General features: G+C 38.2%; 1 protein-coding gene across 5 annotated transcripts in view; it reads left to right on the forward strand.

The window, feature by feature from the left end:
* Window positions 1-27081, forward strand: part of VPS13B (vacuolar protein sorting 13 homolog B) — a 360398-nt gene that overhangs the window by 228274 nt on the left and 105043 nt on the right. For all 5 annotated transcript variants that reach the window (XR_004427068.1, XM_033155647.1, XM_033155648.1 and 2 more), the window contains exons 34-35: window positions 8967-9669; window positions 24765-24902. Coding sequence is in view for 4 of the 5 variants with exons in the window: in XM_033155647.1 (XP_033011538.1) it covers window positions 8967-9669; window positions 24765-24902 (841 nt within the window). In the remaining variant the exon portion in view is untranslated. The remainder of the gene's footprint in view (window positions 1-8966; window positions 9670-24764; window positions 24903-27081) is intronic.

The following is a 27081-nucleotide window of genomic DNA, read 5'->3' on the forward strand; positions in this document are numbered from 1 at the left end:
AGATATCTGCCCACCCTGCGGTCCAAGCCACCATACAGAGGCAGTTTCTGGCAGCCTCCATGTGGCAACTGTGTGGAAAGAAGCCGTTCTTAGTAACTAAGGTGTCAGAGTTTGTTGTAATGTGTATTAGTGTGTGCATTAGTATGAAACAAATTATAACGTCATGGGACCAGGTTGCACAAATGGCAGCTTTTCCTATGTTAATCCCCGTTTATCCAGTGTAGCATATAGATTTTTTTAAAACCCCCAAGAACTGGAGTAACAATTACTGGTTTATGGTTTCAAAGTATGCTACGTTTTCTTCTTTTTGTATTAACAATGCTTATCTAATTAGGTTTTAGGAAAGTTTCATTGGAAACGTTGCTTCTCTTAATAAAGAAATGGAAAGTTATTTGTAAGCCAATGCTCTCCTTGACACTAGTGGTGCATTCACATACCATGTGATGTTTTTCTTTAGGACTTGTACAAGAATTAGTATGTAATTCATGTATTGTTTACAGATAGAAGAGCACACACATTCATGGGCAAAGGAACTAGGATTTAATCATCCTTTCAAAATGATTGTAGATCAGAGCAACATGCAAGCAGTTCTGGGTTCTTCTCACTTTAAATAGCAGCCTGAGCAAGCAAGGTCAGAGTGATGCTTCTTGGAAGTCTGCTGTGATTGAATTCACAGGTAGCCAACATGGCGCCCCCTAGATGTTAAAGGTAAAGGTACCCCTGACCATTAGGTTCAGTCGCAGATGACTCTGGGGTTGTGGCGCTCATCTCGCTCTATAGGCTGAGGGAGCCGACATTTGTCCGCAGACAGCTTCTGGGTAATGTGGCCAACATGACTAAGCCACTTCTGGCGAACCAGAGCAGTGGACAAAAACGGCGTTTAGCTTCCTGCCGGAGCGGTACCTATTTATCTACTTGCACTTTGATGTGCTTTTGAACTGCTAGGTGGGCAGGAGCTGGGACCGAATAACCAGGAGCTCACTCCGTTGTGGGGATTCGAACCGCCGACCTTCCAATCGGCAAGCCCTAGGCTCTGTGGTTTAGACCAGATGTTATTGGACTGCAACTTTCACCAGCCCCAGCAAATATAGGCAACAGTCAGTGGTGATAGGAGTTGTAGTCCAGTGATATCTGGAGTGCACCACATTGGCTACACTTGATTTAAACAAATTTCTGAGAACTCTAGAGATGTGATGCTGGGCTTCCTCAGAGTCCTCTCACAGAGTTTTGCACTCTTTTGGTAGCAGGTAGTACAGTCAAGGTGGCACTTCTTGTTGATCTCAACCATTGTTCTAGTACAAAGGAGTAGAAGTCGTTTTGGGGGTTTCTGGGGCCCAAGTCGTTAATCATTTGCCCTGCCATCTTAAATATCTAGCATACTGCATCCTAAGCATTTTTTGCTGGCAGAGAAGGTAATGGGAATTTAATATGGTCTTTTTCTTTTTCTTTTATTTCTTGTAAAAATCAGATGTGATTCTATCCTTAGCATGCAATTTCCAGAATATAGGTGCCCCACTCACATGACCTTAACTTCGTATGTTATTCCAAAGGATAAACATTTGTTGCAATGGATTATGTAATCCTCTGTTGATAAAGACTTAACATTTACTTTTTCCCCCTAGTGAAATTCAGCATGCTGGCCCATAAACAAGATGATAATTGTCCCCAAGAAGTTGATTTTCCCTAAGAAAAATCATGAAAAAATTGTGCAATCAAAAACGTAAAAGATAAATCATGTACTTGAACCAAAATAGATTTCCGCACTCGTTTTTTAAAAAAAGTTAATCTGAATTATTGTTATTTATTTTTCAATGTGTTTGAGAACTAACCCTTATGGATCAAGCAGTTTAACCTGAGTGTTAAGTGCAAGATTGGGTTCAGTCCAGATTTTAAGGTCTATGTTATTTGGTTATCTGAAACAGACCTCTTTGTTATTGGGATTATATTTCTTTTTTCTTTGTCTTACCTTAGTTTAGTGGTCTAAAAGAGATGAATGTTCTAGCTAGTCCCTTTCAAGGTCTATCAAAATATTGGATAAAATGTGTCAGACCTTTTTTAATGTCTCATGTATAGCTTAAACAAATTTTACTAAAACTTCGCAAACCTAGCTTGGTGGTGAAATGGATTGTGTTGTGTTTCAACTGTTTAAATAGTTATTTAGACCTCCAACAGCTAACTATTCTCTTGTTTTATATTGCAAAGCACACAAATACTACATCCTAGCTATTTATTCCAAATATTTTTTTTAAATCTTCTCCTTATCTAAATAGAATGCTGTCACTTTAAGAAATTTGTTTAAAAGTGTTACACCAAACTGGCTTTCACATTAAATCACAGTATGTTAAGAGTGCTAGATTAGGACTTTGGCACAAATCCCTACTTAGCCATGAAACTCACTTTCTTACTGTGAATTTCTTCATGCCAGTCACCCCCTCCCCTTCTCAACCAATTCTATCTCATAGGGTTAGTAGGAGGATAAAATGAGGTGACCACAGTTTTCCTCCACTTATGTTCAAGCTGTCTCCCAGCTTGTTCTCTTGCCCTAAGCTCTGGGCAATTGTGTTAGCAGCCCAAGCCATTTGGGTGTTTAAGAGTCTGGCCAGGGCTTCAGCAGGAGTGTCAGTCATGGCAGCTAAAAAAAATCCCCAGAGCTGTCAGGAAACCCATCAACCTCTTGAGGGCAGATCATCCTAATTGGTCCCCTGCCTCTGCAGAGGGGAAATGTTTCTGAAAGCCTCAATCCCAACAGAAAATGATCTAACCATGACAAAGGACTGATGCCAGTATCTCCTTTTTTATCACCCTCTTCCTGCCCTGTTGAGAAAACGAAGTCCAGAGCATGGCCTGCCACATGCATTGGGCCAGTGACATGTTGGGACAGCCATGAAGTCTTGAGCCACCTCGGTAGGATGCTGAAGTCTTCCAAAACCAGCAGTCTGGGAATCCTTGGCACTGCCTACGAGACCATTTCTGTCAGCTCAGGCAGGGAGACTGCTGGGCAGTGAGGCAGGCAGTAAACCACCAGAATTCCTACTCTTATCTCGATTGCTCAATGCCAGGAACACCACCACCACTGTGAGTTAGGTTAGACTGAGAGTTATTCTTAATGGCTGAATAAGAATTTAAACCTGGGTCTCATAGGTCCTATTCCAGCACACTTAATCATGACACTGGCTCCATAATCCCCACACTGTAATTATTTATGGGTGTTTTTTTTTCCATATTTTGAGCTGATGTGGACTCGAAAGGATTTCCATTTCCATAGGAATAGAAAAAAATGAATCCCTTTTCTAAAATTGTGATAGAAGAAATCAGAATTAATGTTCATGCTCTAGTCGTGATATTCTTGCCCACAAAAAAATTAACTTAGCTGGAGCACAAAATTGGGTCAGACGTCATAATGAAGAAGATATGATTGGCACGTTTATTCTGTGGTTTCACGCTTGCAATTTGTTCCATATTTTATGTGATGTGAAAAATGAGCTCATGATTGGCTAAAGATGTTTAGATGAGAGTTTGAAAATGACTATGATGCAAGTTGGAAAGAGGACTTAAATAGTCCTGTTACATAATCATAACTAAAATAAAATGGAATTGCTTCATGCAGATGTATAACATTCTTCATTCAACGCACCCACTTCAGAAGTATATTCTGTCTTGACTATGTGACCTGAGGAGTTTTCTCTGTTGTTAAAATATAGTACCAGAGCCAGTAAATCCCTGAAATATATATTTTTGCCACCACTACATATATATTTTCACACAATTTAATCAAGCATTTCAAACATTAAAACAAGCTTTGTATTAATTCAGTGTTTCCAATTGGTTAAATGATAAATTAAACTACTGGTAGCAGGAAATGCACTCATTATTTTAAGTTGTTCACTTTTGGAGCAATCTTTTTGACCATCAAGGAGAGATGATGGCTCAAGCAATGGGAAGGTCAGTAGTTCCTGGTTCCCTTTGCAGAGCAGATGAGCAAGGCAAAAGTCAGCACCTGGCTAGGAGACCAGGATGTGGGTCTAAGACCATGGATACCACTCCTGCAACTGAGGCAAAGCAGATACCAGTAAGTTGTCTTAGTAAAATACTGGAGCAAATAGTTGAGTTGTGTAACAGTAGTGTGTAGTCGTGGATTAGAGGCCCCATCTCCAGAGTGTTGCATCGTGGCTAGTTAAAGTGTTGATGCTGCCTTCTTCAGCTTTTGGCTCATCCAAGATAGTGAAGTTTGCAACTATGGGTTCAGTGTTGTGGAGGTGGTCTCCAGTGCCAACAAACCCACAGGGCATGGGCAAAGGCATGGATCCATCTCTTCCTTAAAATTGCAGTTGTTGGAAGACATTGCCTCTTAAGTCTGGGACTTCCCTGCCACAAATAAGCATATTACAATTGTGTGTGTGTGTGTTCGTGTGTTCATTCATAAAGTAAGAAATGATATGCAAGAGAACTGGATTTTCTTCCAGGCTATGTGTTTAAGAAAGTTCTTCGGTTAAAGCAGGAGAGAATAGCCGAATAATTTTATACCAAACCTATTTGTGATTGTAAAGAAGTCAGGTCTGTTTCAGTCATCATTTCAAAGTTGCCAACTGATTTTTAATCTATAGACTATAAAGGAAGCAACCCACTGCAGTGTCAGCAAACTAATTGCAAGCCATCCACCTCTCACTTGAACAGCTTGAACCATGAGGTTTTACAGAAAATAGTCCATGATCCAAAGAACATCTTAGATCGTGTCATGGGGCTAGTGTTAGCATACTATGATTTTTAAACTTGAATAACTAGTTGAATAACCATTCCATATTACAAAATGCTTTTGAAACACTCCTCCATTTAAAAAAAAGAAGTTTAACGTGCAACCTGTTAGTAAGACAGGTCTAACTTTAATGGGGTCACTGTAAATGTCCCAAATCCTGTCTGGCATAAAATGATTTTGAGGCTGGCTTTTCATTTCCTTGATTTCCTTGGAGATTTTAGTTTTCATATTAATAAATTGGAGTGACAGTCCTTCCAACTATTAAGGTAATACGGCTGCTTAAACAGGAAGATTCATGACATATCATGGCTTTAGTAATAAAAAGCACCTGAGCATATTTACAACGATGCTTGAGGATGCCCAGCAACAGCAGCGTGTGTCTGTGAAGTGGACACGTACTGTAGCAGCTATAGTTAAGCCTTATCTCTCTATCTTCCCTAAATGCTTTTGAATTCAAGGGGTTAAGCTAGTAAAGTCACTTATCTCAACACATGACAAGGAAGAATTTGCCACAGTTCCCTAGCTACTAGCATAGCTTTCATCACCTTCTCTATAGAGACTGCCATGAAGTGAAAGGATGGAGAAAATGCACTGAAGCAATCTAATAAGTAAACTATCAACTTGACATTTTTCAGCGATTGAAAACTTTTTCACGTAGCAATTCACTCAGACAGAGAAACTGTAGAATCCCTCTGATTTAAGACCCATCTGGTTATGCTCAAAGTTTTAAAGCTATTCTATCAACATAAAAAAATTCCAAGTTGTATACTACTTTTCTTCGCCAAACTATCCATTTTTAAGCCACAAATATTTTCCCAGTACTTTTAGATTTTATCTAAAAAGTATATTTTAACAGTATTTTAAATAGTTTTTAAAACAATAACAATTTATCTTGATAGATGACATGCCGTGTTTTTTCATTTTATTTTAATTAGCCATTGTGAAACCAAATTCCCCTTTGTTTTATTCCTTTGAATACTGTTTAATTACGGTTATCATGCCAGATATCTTAAAGGTTATTTTACCAATACAGTTTCATTTAACATAAGCCATATGGAATCAATAGTGCTGTTTCCTAAAGTAAATGCTTGGAAAATCTTACATTCATATGTTAAGAGTGCACATCCTTTCCTCATTAGTTGGAAAGTACAGGGATTTTGGCACAGGTTCTGTGTGGAAGCATTGTGCAGCTTTTATATGGATTTTGTTTTTAGCCTTTGATGACACTGTTTAGAATAGGAAGTATCTAATAAGTAAAGCATTTTGTCTAATGTGCTGCCAGTGTGTTTAATATATGCCTGGAGGTCTGAAACATTATCTTCTCCACTGCAGTAATATGCATTTAATTCTCTGAAAGCAGAAGGTCGAACTTTTAAAAGGGACTCAAAGTACATTTTCAACTAAAATAATTTAAAACACATGTGATAGGGGACCTGAGTAATGTACAGTTGGTTTTTATGGTTTAATCATGATCATGTTAATGCACACCAGTAGCTAATTAAAGAAAACTTTTATTGTTCGTTTTAAATGGGTTATGTAAAGAGTAAGTGAACTGATATAAATGCAGCTCAACGATAAATGTTGCCATTACATTTGCTATCAGGAAGCCGATATTGGTGCTTTTGACATCTTTAAAATATTGGCCCATTTCTTCCATAACAAAGCATGGAACGTTTTTAGAGTTCTTGCATTTGGAATTGTTCACCAGTATAAAAGGATATTCCATTTGATGCCCAGATTTATTGCCAAGCTTGCCTTTTAAAGTTAATAGCTGCAAATCCCAACTCAGTAACTGGCTAAGTGACATATAACGATATATATCCTCCCAGAGATCATCCCTAGCAGATCTCTGTGTCTTGCCATAGCCCTTAAGGTCTGCTGGATATACCATACTTTCCTGGAGGCATTGCCTGTGTGCCAAGTCAGAACATCAAAAGGTGATAATGCTGGTGTACTTTCTAGCTATGCAACTCCCTCCCCTCAAAAGCCTGTTTAATTCCAAGTCTGGCTGCTTTCTAGAGACAGTACTGGCCTGTGCTGACTAGTGATTGATGACTTTATCAAGCTTTTCTTATATATTGCTTTATTGGTTTTTTTGGGGGGGGGGTGGATTTTATGGTTTGATTTTATATATTCTACTTTTTGTGCAACTGTTTGCACTTCTAGATTTGCATGGTAAAAAAAATAGTATTCAAAGCTTCAGTACAGTTCTTACTAATTTATTAGTGACACACATATTCAAACCAATGTTCTATTTTGCATAATATTTTGAAAAATAAGGCTGCTGTTCTGTTTTGTACAATACTTTTTTTAGAGGCAAAAACCATGCGACAATGCGTTAATAGAAAATGCCTGTTCAAGATAAAACCAGGGATTTGGGTATTAAAAAACAGGAATCATGCTTCTCTGTCATTAATTGATTGTGCCTGCCATCTTCTCTGTCATTAATTGATAGTGCCTGCCGTATACTGTGTAATATCAGTACAGGACTCGCCACTCCTACTCAGTTCAGCCTGTGTATAATATAAAGACTTTTGCAGCCTGCTTCAGAAGCCATTCCAATATATTTAAATATAATGGGTTTGTCAGGATTACGGTAATCAGTGCAGAAGTTTAAGAATTAGGTATTGAATTCAAGTTGGAAAATCTGTAACTAGAAAACAAAAAAATTATAGTATTAATGTTTCTCTTTGCAAAGCTATGCTTCAGTAAATTGATAGGTCTAAGGAAATAGTTGTTTCCTTTGACTCATAAAAAGTCACTATGTGGACACATTTCAGTGGGAATTTTTTCTTATATATTTTATGCTGAACATCTTCTAAGTAGACCATAGTGCTTTTTCTTTAGCAACGGGCCTATTGGGAAGACAGTGGCATTAGTCCCAATTCTTTGCTTAACCACTCAACAGTTCTTGTGGTACACAGCAATGCATTGAGTGGGAACAAAGTCAGCAGGACTTGTTTGTCGTCATGACTTCAACACACAACATCCTGTTAGCGACCAAGATGGTTTAAAGATGTGAAAGGCAAACAAGTGGCTTGCTGAAGAAACTGGTCATATTTTCTCTACAGCAGGGGTGACTAAACTTTTTCAGGCTGAGGACCATACTGACTCATGCTCAACTCTCTCCTCCTGGGGCCAAACTGGGTGTGGCAGAAGTGTATAAGTGGGCATAGAATGGTGGAGTTGGAAGGAACCTTGAGGGTCATCGAGTCTAAACTGCAATGCAGGAATCTCAACATGTGGTCCCCTCCAATCTACTTTGAAACCATACTGGACCCTGCATAGCCTTGCAAATGTGCTAGCAGAACAGCCAGTGTTAATTCTGTTAAGAATGAGTTTTCAGGGGTGGGGCTCAGAAAAGTCTTTTGGCTCCACAGAATCACAGCGGGGGAGGGGGGAGGCTATGGAGCAGTCAGTAACAAATATTGTTTTTTTTTTATAATATTGACAAATTGGGAAGCTTTGGGGGATGACAAAAATTCTTTTGGCATCACAACAGGGACTTATAGCAACAACTGAGTTATAGAATTTTGTGGGTCATCCTGGTGTCACAGCAGCAGATCAGTAATCCAACCAGCAATTTTAAATACTATATACTACTGGCAAGCTAGATGCGCCCCCCCCCCCAATCTTATATTTGTGCAGCTGTTTCTTCCTGCCTAAATGTAGAACCTTACCTTTGGCCCTATTGAAATTCATTCTATTAGTTTGGGCCCAGTTTTCCAATCTGTTAAGATCATCATGAATCCTGATTCTGTCTTCTGTGGTAATAACTACCCCTCCCAGTTTGATGTCCTCTGCAAATTTGATGAGCATCTCTTCAATACCTTCACCCGGGTCTGTTATTTAAATATAATTAACTACTTAAAAGGCAACTGATCAGTTAAAACTTCTTTAACTGGCTGACACACTATCTTTTGAATTCCTAAATGGTCTGAAAAACAAATTAGTTTGAACGTAGGAAACATGTATTCCTCCTGCCACATCTTTCACTAGCATGTCATTAAATATGAGTCACCATTTCTCTGGAACAGACACCTGCTGAGTTTTCATGAGTGATTCTTATTTTAAAAGTTAACTTGGCAAGTTTATTTTTTTATAGAATTCTCTCTCTCTTGACCTCATGTTTATATAGCAATTGTTTTATGTTGTGAAATGGAAATACTTTGGATATGACTATTTTAAGTGAATATGATATTTTTCTTCCCAGGTTTCCAAACAGGAACAGAAAAAAATGGATACATCTGATGGAGGAATGATTGAAACATCTTCACGTTACAGTGGAGCCCAAGACAGTGGCATTGGCAGCGACAGTGTTAAAATCAGAATAGTCCAAATAGAACAACACAGTGGTACCAGCCATCACCGCATTGCCCGTCCTTCTCGGCAATCTTCTATTGTGAAGAACCTGAACTTCATTCCCTTTGATATTTTTATTACAGCAAGCCGAATATCCTTTATGACTTACTCATGTGCCACCTTACCTAAATCAAAATCGTTGGAAGATCACAAAGATGGAGAGAAAGTGGCCAAAACTTCATTAAACCTTCCTGAAGCAAACTTGAGAGTTGAGCACGATTTCAAGAAGCCTAGTGGAGCAGGCATTTCATCTGTGACAGCCGATGATCTATTGAATGCTAACAGTTCACTACCTTCTGGGAAAAAAGCAGGTCTTCTATCTCTTGAAAGTCTTCATGCTTCTACAAGATCATCCGCTAGGCAAGCCTTGGGCATAACTATCGTTCGACAGCCTGGTCGCAGGGGAACTAGTGACTTGCAGTTAGAACCATTTTTGCACCTTGTCGTATCCCAACCTTCTTTGATCTTAAGCTGTCATCATAGAAAGCAGAGAGTGGAAATATCTGTGTTTGATGCTGTCCTTAAAGGTGTAGCTTCAGACTACAAGTGCACAGGTAAGACCATTTAATGTCTGGCAGAATAATAATTATTTTGTTCAGAGATTACCTTGATGTACTGTGGACAGCTTTCCTTCATGACCACATAATCTGGCCTCTGCTCAAGTTTAGAAACATTTTTTTTAAATCTTAAGAAAGCAGTATAGCTAAACATTTCCGTTTGAAGTGTTTTCCCCTTTCCTCGCACAAAGCAGTACATGAATGTCATTATTAACCTTTAAAACATCTGAATTGCTCCATATAAAATGGAGTGCTTTGCTGTGGAGCAGTACTGTTGTTCCTATGATGTCTTTCTTTTAAGCAGTACTGCCTTAAGAGTACTGCCTTTGTAAGTACTGCTTTAAAAATATTTGGGCCCATGAAAAGCCTTCTAGTCAGCTTATCAGATCCAAATATTAAAGGGAATCTGGATCTGCTAGTTTTTCTCTGGGGGCTCTACTTGAGCAATGCACATTTGGCTGTGGTTCCCCAATTATTTTTAAAAGATATGATTGCATGTCAGTGTTGTTTTGAAGGGTCTGTTCCATGCTGCTATCTCAATCCCATTTTCACTCCTGAAAATGTCGTGTCAGCCACTTGTCCACTTGGCAACATCAGGGTTTTGATTTCAAAGGGTGATATGAATCCTGCACAGACATTTGTGGGGAAGTGGCCACAACTAAGAGGACCTTTGCACAGAAGGGAAGGACTGTGCAGGAACTATCAACCACCCTGCTGCCTGGGACCCTTAGAAGGCACAGCTACCTAAGGATTTTCTCCTGCTGTCTGAGATTGGGCGGGGGTGGTGGTGGTGGGGAGTTACTTTTGGGCAGAAACCTGAGTGCATTTGAGTGTAACAGGTTTTTGAAATGTATTAGAATTTTGTATTTGTGTGGCATCCTTTCTGAGCCACTTTGCAGGCCTTTTTAGGTGGCACTTAAATAGGCAAGAACAAAAGATCCCAGGTTCCATCCCCAAACTCTCCAAGTAGAGTAGGGAAACACTCCTGCCTAAAACACTGGAGAGTCAGCCAGCATATACAGTACTGGACTAGATGGACTAGCTAGCTTCCTAGCTTATTGTGGCTGATCATGTACAGAGGTAAGGACTACCATATTGGTATGCATGTGCATCATTTGCAGAAAAGGATGAAAAGGAAATGATGTGAAATAGAATGATTTTCTACTTTAGTCCATTGCCAGTAACAAGCATTAAACAGGAAAGAAAAATATCAATCTTCTCACTGACAAAACTGACAAATAGCAGAATTTTGATCCAAGGTACTGTTTCTCTATCGCTCCAAAATATTGATATTCATATTTGAAATCGTTGGCCTAGATTTACTTTAACGTCTTCAGCATGTGGTGGCTTTAAGATTAACAGCAGCAATCCTTCTCCTCTTGCCAAACTTTGGGCAATCCATTTCATTTTCAGAAAAGAAATACATTGTTAGATTTAGATGTAATATACCACATTTTTATTCTCCAAATTTCTGCCTAAAGATATTAACAAATTTGTTAAATGTTTTGAGCAAAAAGGAGAGTAAAATCATACTGGAAGCCATAGTGAGAATAAATGACATCTGTACTAAAGCTGTCTGTAGAATAAAATACTGAAGAAACTGAACTGATACCTTGGCTGGGATCCAAAGAGCTACTTTAGATGTACCCAGCAAGTGCAAAGTTTTCACCTTGCCTCTAAAATCCCCTCTCTTTTTGTGTAGTTTAGATTTTGAACATGTGGGCAGGGCCTGTGTGCTGTATTAGTGTATAGCACCAAGTATCTTTTTAATACTTTTATAAGGAATAAATGGTGATGACAACAATGGGGACCATACACACTTCTCTTTCTTTATTCTGAGATGTAACAGGAGCATTTTAAAGCAGCATCACTAGTATATGTAATAGCACGTGCTCCTCAGATGGGTCTAGTGTGTGGTCATCAGGTAGGTCATTTTCTCTGTTTGCAGGACTTTACTAGCATCTAGAATCTAGATTAATGAATAAATTGAATGCTTCAGCCATGAACTATTCCATTTTGGAATACTTTCTGTTCACGAAAGTTTCTGAATTCTGAGTTCCACTGTAAAGAGGGCTACTGGTAATTCTAGCAACCAGACACCACACTTACTCATCGTGCTACTGTTTGGCCACTTGCTCGAATGGCGTCAGCTTTATATCTAGTCCATCTGCCCATTGCCATCTCTCTCCTCTTTGTGCTCATGTCTGTGGTGCTTCTTAACTATTTAAACCTATAAACAAACAACCAGATTTAAATAAATTAAGGTATTTTATCAAGTAACCAGTATCGCATCAAAGCCATTGTGGTGGCTTATTTAGCAGTACAGTATTTCATTGGCTTATTTTCAAAACTTCAACCCTTAAAGCACAGGCTACTAAGAAAAAATAAATGTGGCTTTACTTTGACCAAACAAAGCAATGATGTGGCTCCATGAAGTTTTAATTGTCTCATAATTGTCAGGATTTGTGGTCAAAACTCACTATTCCATCACTCATGAGGAATGTGGTCATCCTATCATGTCAGTGTCATCGTTTGGCGGTTTAAAAAAATAAATAAATTAGATTTGCCACACACATCTCAGGGATATTTGGCATATATTATTTATTACCAGAAAATATGTCATTGGGAACTGTGCATGACATTGTTTAAACCACTTAATTCAGTTAGTAATATTAATATTCAAGCCAATTCCTGCAGCTCGGGTCTGATGGATCATCTGTTAGTACTTTGTGGGAAAAAGTGGTATCTTCCAAAGAAAATGTAGGGTTCTGAAAAAAGAAAATTAGTGTGTTCGTGCGCATCTCTAGCTTGTGGGCAGAGCTGTCCTGAAGCTGAAGACAGCAAGGAAGCTCCTCATATGGAAGTGTGATAATACATACACCACAGATGTTCTATAAAGAAGCCATTGCAGCCTGTTCCTGATCTGGTGATAGGTTGGGACACTGGAGGAGGAAGTTACTATTTCTTTCTCTCTGCTAATATGATAAGGAAATGCTACTTTTCTCCACTGTCAATTTATTCCTAATCTCTGCTTCTTAATTCTGTCGTAGTAATAATGCATCAGCATTGTCTTCCTACCTTTATGACTGCTATATTCCCTCCCACCCCTTAAGAATCTGAATGACTTTTGTCAAAAGCTTTTTGAAAGTTTAGGTATAGAATACCTACTTATCTATAGACTGCACCAGCTGCATAGAATGCTGCCTTATATCGGGTTGGATTTCTCCCATCTATCCCAATTTTGTCTACTCTGACTGGCAGTGGATCTCTCCCAGCAGTGAACTTTCATGAAACCTGTTACCTGATCCTGTTAACTTAGGTGTGCCAGGGATTGAATCTGGGATCTTCTGTATACAGAACATGAGCTGTACCACTAAGATGTCACTCCTCCTCTATATTACATTTTGAATTTTTTAATACAACAATTCTAAGTGGTTGGTGAGGCAAGACTTCCCTGTGCTGAAATCACAGCACATCAACAAGTTCTGTAATTCTAGTTTTTCACCAGTTTATCTATGATTTATTAGGATGATGGGTTTTTTTATAAAACAAATCATCACATTATTCAAATTATGTGCCCCCAGTAATCTTTTTCTTTATCTAAATTTACAAAAATGTGAAGCATATTCCATTAGAAAACAAATGGAATATGTTTCTCAGACAAAATCAGTGAACGTATGCAATTTCCCCTTCAGACATAGTTCATTAATTATCCATTTTAGCAATCTCAAAATTTTTGATAGGGATTGACAGGTCTAATGGATCCCCTCCTTTAATTAATGTTACATCTGCTGTATTCTATAGGGTTGTGGGGTGTTTTTTGTGTTGTTTTTTTTACAAAAACACAAATTTTTGATTGATCCAGGACAAAGCGCCACCTTTCAAAAATTCCCCCATGAAATCAATTCTGCCTTTGAAATCTCAGTAATGTCCGGGAAAATCTGGGTGTATGGCAGCCCTATTTTAAGGCAGTACTGCTTAAAAGAAAGATGCCCTAAGAATAATAGTACTGCTCCACAGCAAGCACTCCATTTTACATGGAGCAATTCAGATGTTTTAAAGGTACTGTTATGTACTGTTTTAAAGGTACTGCATGTACTGTTATGAAACATAGATTTGTTGAAAAATCAATAGTTTCAGTTTGAGTTATTTAAGAACTCTCAGGTGAATATTAATGAGTTGTTATTTTTTTAATTTGTCAGTTAAACAGATACACTATCAAATTTTAAGAATGCAGAAAATGCCTTTAAGCTATCCAGTATTGTATTCTTTTGTAATTACCATTGGAGCAGGCAGTAATTTTAAGTGAAAGAAATGGAAGAGGGGCATTCCATGAAAAGTGGTCCTGTGGTCTAAAATATTAAAATTAAAGATAAAATTCCCAAAAAAAAATATTTTATGTAGTTGAAAGTGTATATTTTGTTAAAATGACAATATAATTTGATATAAAGAAAATTGGGGGAGTGAAAATTGGAAATAACAGTACAAGTTCAGAAAGTCACTTTTTAAAATGAAATCTTAATGATGGGTTCATGTTTTTTTAAAAATGCAATAAACATAATAAATAATAAAATATTAACATATATCATAACAAGTATATCTGTTCTGCCCAAAAATATTTGGCAGAAAAGTATTTTTGATTTTGATTAAATTTTGTCCATGTTAAAGTGACTGGTTCTGGCTTCCAGTGTCACACACGTCACAATAAGTTAATATTTTTTATCTAATAATGTAGCCATGAACTTCACCATGCTGAAATTTTTTTTTATAAGCTTATGAAACTTTAAAACACTAAAAAAAAGTTTGGAATTTTTTTTGAAAAAAATATAAAAAAATATTGGGCTTTTTAAATTTAGTCACACACGTCACTATTTGTGACGTGTGTGACTGTGACGTGTGTGACAGGAGCATTTTTTTAAAATTAAAAATGCAAATACATGTAAATAATAAAATATTAACATAGATCATAACAAGTACATCTGTTATGGCAAACAAATATTTGACAGAAAAAATTATTAGGTTATGATTAAGCTTTGAAGTATTTTGCTCCATAATTTGGCATCAAAGGGCTAACTGTGACTGTGCCATCTTCAAAACATCACAAAAAAATTATGCTCCATCAATATTCATTTGCTGACCAAATATTTTTTCTATTGAGTAACAATTCACAAATTTGAAGTTGCATTTGCAAGTCAAGGTAAGAGTAGTATGCTTAAAAATAAATAAATAATGTTAAATGTGGAAGGCCTCCTTCCACCTGCCTTGCCCCACCCCCTGGCCCTGGGACTCTTCATAAGGGAGCTGTTCCTGAAAGAACTGTGAGGGGAGATGTGGCTTGGATTTCAGATGAACAAAGAGCTAGAGAAAATTGTCCAAAATTAATTCACTTTGCCAGAGAACTGAATATATTTGAAAGTAAAGTGAATGTGTTCGAATGAACCAATGCAATGCTATTTTTGGTTCAGTAACTGTCAGGGGATGACAGAGGATGAGATGGCTGGACAGTGTTCTCGAAGCTACTAACATGAGTTTGGCCAAACTGCGGGAGGCAGTGAAGGATAGGCGGGCCTGGCGTGCTCTAGTCCATGGGATCACGAAGAGTCGGACACGACTGAACAACAACAAAACTGTCAATAAAATAAGGCTGTTCTACAAGTTGTGCAGGGACCCAGGTGGTGCTGTGGGTTAAACCACAGAGTCTAGGGCTTGCTGATCAGAAGGTTGGCGGTTCGAATCCCTGCCACGGGGTGAGCTCCCGTTGCTCTGTCCCAGCTCCTGCCCACCTAGCAGTTCAAAAGCACGTCAAAGTGCAAGTAGATAAATAGGGACCACTCCAGCAGGAAGGTAAACAGCGTTTACATGCACTGCTCTGGTTCGCCAGAAGCGGCTTTGTCATGCTGGCCCCATGACCCGGAAGCTGTCTGCGGACAAACGCCGGCTCCCTCGGCCTATAGAGCGAGATGAGCGCCGCAACCCCAGAGTCAGACACGACTGGACCTGATGGTCAGGAGTACCTTTACCTTTACAAGTTGTGCAAACATTAAAGATGATTGCTTTGTGTCCAATTCCACTTTTATGTTAATGTTTATTAATTTGTTAACCTCAATCTGTAAAAAGATAACAATTATCCACACAAATGATATTTTTAAGGGTTTCATTAGAAAAAAAATTCATATGCGGTCACACACGTCACGTTAAATGTCACACACGTCACAGTACTATTCGTTGTTTTTTAGCCTAAGTATTGCTACTTCATATTCCTAAAACCCCTCTTTTGGATTTACACATATATGGCTTAATTCTAATAATTTTTATTTCCATGAATGTTACAAGAACTCACAGAAATATTCAAAGAACTTGAGAAGAGAGGGAAAAACATTTGCAAAATGGTCACACACGTCACGCAAAATTAAAAATTTGTATCTCTATTCAGGCAACATAAAAAATATTCCAAATCATATTAATTATATCTTAAGACATAAATGACAGGTGTCAATTAATTGCTTTTGAACCAGCAGTTGTTTTAGGGTTTTTTTTTTTTTATTATATAATTTTTATTATAGATTTTACAGATACAACCAAAAAAGGAAAACTCCACCATAAGTACAGTCTTAAATAAAGTTACATACAGTAATCATTTTGCTTGTATGCGTCTTATTTTCCGATTTTGAACACAATATAATGTACTTGTTATACATATACAATACTATACAACCATCTAGCAAACAAATAAGAAGTTAAATACACACCGTGAAAAAAGAAGAAGAAGAAAAAAAAAGAAAGAAAAAAGAAAAAAAAAGGAAAAAAGAAAAGAGTAAAAAATAATGAAAAAAAAGCAAGAAAAAAGGAAAAGAAAAAAAAAAAAAGGGGGAAATTCCCCGTCTTCCTGAGAAATCCCTTTGCTTAAACCGCTATAAATGTGAATGCTTACAACCCTGCATACTTCCTTGACTCCCTTCTACCATGCATTCTTAGGCATTACATTGCTCCCATCTCTTTTCCTTCAGGCTATTTTCATTCCCTTCACTCCTCGAATGCAGGCATGATACCAGTACTTTTATTGTATTTTAACACGTATTTTTTATACACCTCCCATTTGCCAGTAAAGTTCTGCTTTGTATTTCCTCTCAGATTGTTTGTCAACAGAGCCATCTCTGCATATTCTTGTAGTTTGATTTGCCACTCAGTAACCGTTGGCACTTCTTGCTCTTTCCATCTTTTTGCTATAACTGTTCTTGCCGCTGCAACTGCATACAAAAAGACTTCTTTCAACTTGTTTGGGATCACCTTGTCAACCATACTTAATAAAAAAATCTCTGGTCTTTTCACAAAAGAAATTGCCATCATCTTTTTTATTTCACTGTATACCTCCCCCCAAAAAACTTTGATTTTTACACATCGCCACCACATATGCATTAAGTCTCCATATTCAGATCCGCATCTCCAGCAGACATTTGCAAGACTTCTATTCATTTTGGCAAGTCTGGCTGGTGTAAGATACCACCTATGTGCCATCTTCATCATATTTTCTCTTATATTATAGTTTGCGGTGAATCTTAAATTGACCTGCCACAGCTTTTCCCACTGCTCGAACAAAATTGGATACCCAAAGTCTTGGGCCCATTTAGTCATGGCAGCTGTTACCATCTCGTCCATTACTTCGTAGTCTAGCAAGATCTTATATATGCGGGAAATTAGCTTATTTTTCCTATTTAACACTTCCTTTTCAAATATAGAAGGTTCTTTCCCAAACCCGCAAATTTTGTCTTTTTTAAAAGTTTCGTTAATTTGAAAGTAATCCAGCCAGGTTGAGAGTTGGTCTTTAATCTCCTCATAGTTTTTAAGTGCTAATTTCCCTTGCCTTTCTGTTAACAGATTATTGTATGTGATCCACTCTTCCTTTTGATTATTTATTCTTTTTAATGCTGTGGCCTCGAGCGGGGAGATCCATTTTGGTGTTGCCCTTTCTAAATATCTTTGGTATTTATCCCAAACTCTGAAGAGTGCGTTCCTTATAATATGACTGCAGAAGCCTCTATGTACCTTTACTTTACCATAATTCAAATACGCGTGCCATCCAAAACGTAGGTCGTGTCCCTCTAGGTCCAGGATTTCCCAATTTCTCAACAAGCACCAGTCCTTTAACCATACCAAACATGCCGCTTCGTAATAAATCTTGAGGTCTGGCAAGCCAAAACCGCCTTTATCAATCGTATTAATCAATATCTTATGTTTTATTCGCGGTCTTTTGCCCTTCCACAAGAATTTTGAGATTTCCTTTTGCCACTTCTCAATATTATTAGTTTTACCTATAATTGGGATTGTCTGAAACAAAAACATTAATTTTGGCAACGCGTTCATTTTAATTGCTGCAATACGGCCCAGAAAAGATAGATTCAACCTGTTCCATATCTCCATCTGTTTTTGAATTTCAGTCCAGCATTTAATATAGTTGTCGTTATATAAGTTTATGTTCTTTGCCGTTATCAATATTCCTAAGTATTTTATTTTGGGATAGATTTTGATCTGTGTTACCCTTTCCAATTCTTCCTTTTGAGCCTTCGATAGATTTTTAACTAGTAGTTTGGTCTTATTTATGTTCAATCTAAAGCCAGACACCCTGCCATATTCTTGTATTAATTCTAGGACCTTCGCCAAGCTTCGGATCGGATACTCCGTGGTGATTATTAAGTCGTCTGCAAAAGCCCTAAGTTTATAGCTTCTCTGCCCCAGTGTTATTCCTTTTACATCTTTTTCCTCCCTTATTCGTTTACATAGGATTTCCAATGTTAATATAAAAATCAATGGAGACAAGGGGCATCCTTGTCTAACCCCTTTTTTTATTTCACAATCTTGTGTAAGATTGCCGTTTATTATAATCTTGGCCTTCTGTTTAGAATAGATTGCCTCTATTCCCTTCACATAGCCTTCTCCAAATTCCATGTGCTTCAATATTTCTAGCATAAATCTCCACGATACCCTGTCAAACGCTTTTTCCGCGTCTACGGCCATGAAGGCTGCTTGTTTATTGATATTTAAGTCCAAATACTCCAGTAGGTTTATTATATTTCTAGTATTGGTATATATGTGCCTCCCTGGTAGGAATCCGGCCTGGTCTTCGTGGATTGATGTCAGTAGAATTTTCTTTGTTCTTTCTGCCATTATACTTGCGAAGAGTTTGTAATCGTTATTCAGAAGGGCAATTGGTCTATAATTGCTCATCATTTCAGGATCACCTCCCTGTTTAGGGATTAGAGCTATATAACTATGGCTCCAGGATTCCGGCATAGATCCCTCTATTAAAATATTGTTCATAACGTTTTTTAACGGCTCAGATAGAATATCCTCTAGTTTTTTATAATATATAGCTGATAGGCCATCAGGTCCCGGTGACTTTCCTGATTTTGCTTCTTTTATTGCCACTTGCAACTCATACGGTGTTATTGGGGCATTTAATAGTTCTCTTTGTTCTTTAGTAAGTTTTTGTAAACAGTTCTGCTTTAAGTAATTTTTAATCTCCAGGGGTGTCTCCTTCCCTTCACTATATAATTCTCTGTAGAATTTAACAAATCCATCCTCAATTCCTTTGGGATTTGTAACTATTTCCCCCTCCACTTTAATTCTGTTTATGATTCTCTCTGCCTCTCTCTTTTTAAGTTGCCAGGCTAATAACTTTCCTGGTTTGTTAGCGTGTTCAAAATATTTTTGCTTTAAGTATCTTAATTTCCAATCTAGTTCTTCATTGATTAACATTGAGTATTGTGATTGCATAACTTTTATATCTCTTTGGATCTCTGCACTATCTGGTTTCTCATACAGTTCCCTCTCCTTCTTTTTTATATTATCCACTAACTCCTGCTTCTTTTTTTCCTTTAATTTCTTTTGGATTATACTTTGCTGAATGAAAAAACCTCTCAGTACAGCCTTGCTGGTATCCCATACAATTTTTAACTCTGTGCCTTGATTCAAATTAAATTCAAAGAATTCTTTTAATGTCTTTTTTGCATTTTCGATTATTTTTTCATCCTTGATTAATGACTCGTTTAACCTCCATCTAGTTACTTTTCTTTTCTCCCAACTAAGAACTGCCTGTACTGCACTGTGATCCGATAATGTCCTGGGCTGTATTTCCGTTTTGCGAATTTTGATTGTCAGGTCTTTAGTTAACCAAATAGCGTCGATCCTTCCTGCTGATTTGTTGGGGTATGAGAAGTATGTAAAATCTTTGTTAAATGGGTTTTTAATTCTCCATGCATCTTCTAAGCTTAGCAAATCAATTAATTGAAAAAAAGATGTTGGTAATTTGATTTGCTTTTTTTTTGGTGTCTTTACGGATCTGTCCAATTCTGGATACACCACTCCATTTTGGTCTCCCAAAAAAATAATTTTTTCTCCAATACATCCTTCCAGCTCCTTACTAAGTTTATGAAAAAATTGACTTTTCTTTTCATTTGGTGCATAGAACCCAATTACTTTAATTCTCTCCCCCTGGACTGTTATCTCTACAATCACAACTCTCCCTTGCACATCTGTATGTATTAGTTTAGGTTCCAGATATGGTTTTGCATAAATTACCACGCCATTTTTTTTAGACATACCTGAGGCCACAAAATCAATTCCAAGTTTTTTGCTGGATAAAACTCTGATATGTTGTTTTTTAATATGCGTCTCTTGCAAGCAAATCAAATCATATTTCTGTTTACTGAGAATGTGCTCTACCTTGTTCCTTTTCTTTTTTTCGTTCAAGCCATTTACATTCCACGTAACAATCTTTAACTCCATTAGTTCCTTTATTGAGTAAACAACTTTTTTTTTTTTTTAAAGAGGTAAAATCAGAATAATGAGAGTAAGGAGCGTTAAAGGCAAGTAAGGTATTAAAAAAATGAGTAAACAAAAGAAAGAGAAAATAGTAGAATAAGAGAAAGGAAAGAATCAAGAAAAAGCAACCACTAGGTTGATCTCTGCTCAACCAAGCACTATATCTCTTCTGGACGAGATTTAAGGCTCTTCTTCCTCTGATGACTTTTTAGCCTCATCTGTCCCTCCTCCCAATTGTCGTTTACCACCCAACTCCTCTCTATAAGTCCTCCAGAATCTCTCGGCGTCGGCCCAAGTAACGAATCTCCTCCTCTTGCCCTTGAAGAAGAACGAGATTCCCTCAGGGAATTCCCATCTATGTACTATTGATTTTTTCCTAAGAGCTTCGACTAAGGGTTTATATTTGTCCCTCTTCCTCAAAAGTCTAGATGGGACTATCTTATGTATAATCACTTCAGACTCTTGAATTCTAAATTTTTTCTTACTACATGTCTGTAAGATTCTGTCTCTAATCTCCATGCTGACAAATGTTACCAGACAATCCCCCGGCCAGTTGTTTTCCTTTGCGATTCTTGATTTAATTCTAAATGCCCTCTCGATTTTACCCTCCATCTCCCTCTCCTCCATTCCCATCCACTTAGCTAATTCTGTAATCACTTTCTGTTGTAATGCTTCGTCGGGTTCTTCTGGAATAGATCTGAACCTCAGTGTTTTTTCTCTACGATGCATTTCGATCATCGAAATTGCATCCAGCACCGCCTCATGAGTCTCTTTCATATCTGCGATCTCTTTTTTAATTTTCTCTGTTTCCCCCTTTTTCTCTCGATTTTCCTTCTGGATTTTCTTTACTCCCTCTTCCAAGGCCCCTGTTTTCCCTTTTAGGTCTTGTACTGACTTAGTTATTTCTAAGTTTTTTACAACCAATTCGTTAATTTTTCCCGTCATTTCTGTAACCATTCTTGCATTATCATCTATCTTTTGACCCATTCTATCCAGCTTTTGGTCTGTTGACCTTGTATTCTCATTCATCTCTTTTTTTATATCCGCTAAGTCTTTTTTCAGACTCAGAAGGAGTTCTTTCATTTCTAAATTCATTTCCTGTTCTTGCGTCGAATTTCTTCTGTTAGGGATCGAAATTCCCGTCGCTTGTGCTGGATTTGTAGATTTCTTATTCAAATTCGACATATCATCAATATATTAGGAAAAAGGTTTGACCTTGGCACTTAAAAATAAGAGACAATATAGTACAAGAATCAATAACGAAAACCCTGTAATCCCCGAGGATGGCGGAGGATAACAAAGATGGAGGTCCTGGTACAGTCTTGTATAAACGTCCACTTTCAGCCAGAAATACCCAAGTCAGCCCATAAGAGTCAAACACAGCATATAAGTATTCCTTGCCGGCTGGCCCCTCTCTATCTTCCACCTCTTTCCAGAGAGACCTTTTCACCCCCGCTGCTGTTCACTTTCTTTCCTGTGGAGGCAGCATTTACTTCTTACTAGGCCCTTCTGGTGTCTTTATGAGTCAATGGCATCACCATTCAAAAAGAAATCGCAAAGTCACTATTGTCGTCGCCTTCATCCAGATATTCCGTCTGTTCCTTTTTTTTTAATATTATTATTATTGTTCTGGAGGGAACGCTTTATCTTCCCCACATCCAACTCTTCTTACTCCCCCTTCTCTTCCCAAATGCTGCCCCTTATACCGGCCCCGATGATCCAGAAGTGGTATTAAGTGTATTGTCCTCTGGGGCTTTCCTTTGCCAAGGTATGACTCTTCCTCCAATATCTTTTTAGGGGATATAAAATATTACTTTCCCAGAGTTGGGGTCATCAAAAAGTGCTGCCGGGAATTAGGACAGACTAAGGCATTTCAAGCTCATCCATTAATAAGTTCCATTGCACTCCTTACTGGCGAAGATTAAGTCTATTTGACTGGGTATCCCCAAATTTTACCGTTTATTTATTCATTGGTCATATCGCCACTCTTCCCAAGATGTATACTTGTAAGCACGTACCATGCAAGCATTTTGTCCACTTCAACCATGAAACGACAATTTCCCCACTATTTTCTGGAGCATTACACGAAAAAAAGCCCAGAGATTTTCTCCCGCTCACAAATCATAGTGTTAACGCCGGATAGATAGTCTTTTTTCCGCTATTTTGGAGTCCACAAAAATCGGCTTTGGTCGCCTTGTTGCTCCTCTCCCGTCAGCTCAGCCAAAGCTTTTGGCTTGTTCTTATTTTTGGGGGGGGGGGAGATTCCAACGTCACCGGGCTCCTCCAAAACTAACCTTTTCCAGCGAGTTTTTCCTTGGGGGCTTGACCGCCTGAGTTCTCCCGGAAACAGGCTTCCTCTCCGCGGGGTAGGAACGCTGACTCGGCGTCTATGGTCCCCTTCACTTCGGGAACCCCTCCAACGCCTCAGCTGGTCCTTATTGGATCCAGGGAGCCCCCCTGGACCCCTAGGGGGGTTGCGAAGCCTAGCTGCCCCCTTTACTAACCCTGCCAGAGAGTGCTTGCTATCGGAGCTCCGTAGCAAGCGACCGGGAGCGTTCCGCGGCAAACCGGAAGTCAAAATAATTACAAAAGTACTGAAAACGTTGTCTGAATGTCACACACGTCACGGTGGAATGCCCCAAGAGCTTATTGTAAAATATATAGTGCAAGCTTGCACAGTGCTGTCAAATCAAGACCTGAATATTGATCAAACAATGATATTGAAAAACCAACAGAGGAATGTGCTAACTTTTAGTTTAACCTTTAATTTCCCATGTAGAACTAAAGTCACAATTAGTTTCAGTGTGTTATTTGAAATTACTGGTACACAAGGTTCAATATCTGCCAGGTTATATAGCAATCCTATGATTAAGTCAAGAAATGCATTCCAAAACAGACTTTATATGTCCATACCACACTGCCAAATGTTGACTATAAGCAAAGGTATGAAACTACCATACTTGAAAAGAAAGCACTGCATCCTACTTGTGAATAAAGCTATTGGTAACATATTTAAATTATCTAACTCTCAGGGAGCAGTATTCTCTGCAAGCATCACTATAGAACAAAAGAGGATTAAGAGTCAGGGTGGTAATGCAGTGTGGGATTAAGCCAGAATGAAACAATTTTGTGGCTAAAATTCTTAAAGCAGTTCTTTTTAATGCTTAAACACTGCAGCTACTTAAGAGCAGAAAACAAAACACCCAGTAGAAATATTATAACAAAGACTGTGGGTTGCCATAGATTTTAAAAGTTTTACGCAGTGCTGATTTCTCATATACATTGTCCAGGACATGAAGAAAGACAGAGAACTGAAAAGTACCAAATGTGAACTTTTAGTCACAATTGGGAATATTAAGGATTGAGCAAAGGGGTTTCATTAAAGAGGGCCAAGAGGAAAAGCTACTGAAGTTAACTTCAAAAGCCTAGTAGTAAAAGGGGATTGCAATGTCAGTGAAACTGCAAACTGTATCAAATAACCCATAAGTAGAACCACTCTACTGCATTTCCAAACATGTGGTTTTCTGATCTCTAGGGCTTGTTTATAGTTTATTCCTTTTCTTGTTTGCTAGCTTTTACTTTTGTGCTTATCGTTTGAGAAGAATGCTATGAAATTTTGAATGCATTGCTGATAGGGTTAGAAATTAGATCATAGACGTATTTTGAATGCACGGCTAATAGGCACCTATTAGTAACACTGAACTTAACTGTTTATACATGGCACCTTTAAACATTTGATGGTAGTATCTGATGATTTGCAGCCATTTCTATATTACAGTATTTATATGAGATATGCGTGTACACTGTGGCCCGGTTTGCGAGACAAAGTAAGCCAAACCATGGTTTACCAGGGCCGGGTGAATGTGTGGGCTCCTGGACAGACCCCATACTTCTAGTTTGGTTCTCTCCTCCCTAACCATGAGCTGTTGCAAAGGTTTGTTCTTGGCTACAGTTTGCGGTTAGTGAGTAGATACCATAATCACAAGCCTGGTTTGGACACTTAGTGTTGCACAGGAGCAGAAAGGACCAGGGAGGAGAAAAGCAGCTGTGAGTTCCTTTCCAGGAGGTCACCACTTCTCACTCTCCCATCAACCCACAATTTTCCTTACTGTGTCACATGAACCAGGACTCTATCTATATAAACTAGATGGTATAGGAACCAGACATAGATATTTAAAAGCTGTGAATGCACATTACTTCCTTTCGCTACTTTATTACATTGTTAGCTGTTGTATTAACAACATGTCATAACCAGACTCTTCTCACTGTGGTAGACCCTGGAAAAACTCTCCCAGAAACTCTGGACTATTGCAAGGCATGGTTACAGACAGTGGCAGGGGAAATCGATGCTAAAAGCGGCATCCCACCTCCTCTCATCTCATTGCAGATTAAAGACTTCCTCAATGGACCAGGTAAGCATACCGTTATTATTACTCTTGCAAAGCAAGAGGCGCAAGCAACAGTTAGGCAAGGTTCAAAGTCGCTCTTTTTCTCTTAACCGTTAGTGTTCACTGGGTAACCAAGTCCGTGTTTCCCAGTTCCATGTCCGATTGTGGGCTTTTTGTCCATCAGTTTTCCCAAGGATTGCTGTTTGTTCCAATTCTGCAGTAAACAGTGAGTTTTCCCAGAGAAAGTGGCAGGAGGAGCGAAAAAAAGCCCCGCTCGGACATGGGCATGGAAATCACAGACCTGTGCTCGGAAAGCAGATTGCAAAAGGAAGTCTAGATAAGTCCTTGTTGGTCAGCTAATTGTTTCTGGCCATGATGGAGATTATCATATTGTTTTATTGCCTCACTGTTATTTCTAATGGATAACTTAATATTTTTCAAAGATAAAAACATCAAATATGGGAATGTTTTGGCTTCCCGACATACTTTATCCCAGTCTTTGTGAAAATATATTAAAAAATCTCTCAGCAATTCATAAAGTTTAATATACCTAATAGTTACTAATTCCAAGTCTTAAGAAAAATGCAAGCTTTCTTGTGCCAGAATGCATGCCCTTGTCGTTTTCTTGGAATGACCTGTATGTATGAAATTATTAAGTTTATCCAATTTCAGCTGTATGAGTTATTTTTATGTACAACATTTTATCCATTCAAATTAAGGAATATGGTAGACTCTGTTTTATCTTTCAGCAAAGGGGCTGCAAGAGGTTTGTTTGTCTAGGTTTTCCCCTCCCCCACTTCTGTTGGTCGCATGTTGTGATGAATAACATACCTCTCGCCATACATAAAAAAGCACTTTGTAGGGTTCCCTCCCCCTTTACCTCCAAAGGCAACAATTGTACCCATTAGCAAGGTCAGTGGTTTGGAGAAACCTGGAAAATAGCAGCTACCAGAAACCCACTACAATAATATCTCCAGCAGGTGATAGATTAGTTGGAACAAATTGGAACCATTGCACTTCGACAATCCTGGTTTCTTTCAAGCTGTTTTAAAATGTCGTCATTTTAATACACAGCCTCAGCCCTGCGGAACAGTCCACAGCAGGTTAATTTGAATCGTATGATGTGTCACTGCCCTCAGTTGACATGAGCTCCATTCCATGTGTGAAGCCATAATAAATCCATTCCCAACCGAGGCAAATTCCCTGTGAGAAGGTGAACTAATCCAGGCCTCACACTGGCATGTTAGCCCTCCATAATTGAAAGCAGGGCCACCTGTTCCCAGCACAGTTAGCCTATAGAGAGAGAATTAGCATTAGATCAGATACTTACTATATTGAAAAATCATTCATATTTTTGCGAGTTCAGCTGTGGGCTGCTTAGCATGACATCATATATAAACCTAGGAATGTGCCCACTTGATCCCAGTTTAACAGTTTTGTTAACCATGGTGTTGGTTAACTTTGAAATGAGAATTTTTTGATTTAATGAGAGCTGACATGTGAGAAGGGGAACTGACCGGGGTGCAGACTTTTCTAATTAACTTAGGGTCATTTGCAAAAACACTCGAACACTCTGGTAGGTTTTTTTCTTCTTCATTGCTTTGTTACAAATAGGTTTTTGAAATAGTGACGTAATTGGATAGCTGCATTTCTTAATAGAATGAAGAAAACTGTGCCAAATAGTAAATATTCATTAACACAGGTATGGTTTTAGTTGTTGCAAAGCATAGTTCTAGGAAATGCTTCAAACAGCAAGAAATTGTACCTTCTCCATCCATATGAGGTATCATAATCTTCATAGTCTTGCTTTTGTTTTCATCAAGTATCTCTCTTCACACCCCAGAAGCACTTGAGCTTTTAGGTTTTCACTATATGTCTTAATTTTGGATAGATTAATTGTTGCTGAATTATGGATGAGGGTCTTAATTGTATTCCTCGGGTGTTTCAGTTCGTGAACAGGAGGGCTTTTGATCCAGTGGATGACTCAGCTGACAGAGGGAAAGGAAGATAGTTTTCACCAATTCATACTCCACCGCTACAGCTACTTTAGCCCCCAGAATATCTATCCAAGAAAGAGCAAATCATGATTGTAATGGATCATGATTGTGATGGAAATGGTACATACGGCTTTTTCCATATGTACTTGCCAAGTAGGATAGTGAAAATAGCAACAGTGGGAAGCAAAAAGAACGAATTTCTGTCC

Source organism: Lacerta agilis, chromosome 7 (assembly GCF_009819535.1).
Source record: "Lacerta agilis isolate rLacAgi1 chromosome 7, rLacAgi1.pri, whole genome shotgun sequence".
Lineage (NCBI taxonomy): Eukaryota > Metazoa > Chordata > Lepidosauria > Squamata > Lacertidae > Lacerta > Lacerta agilis.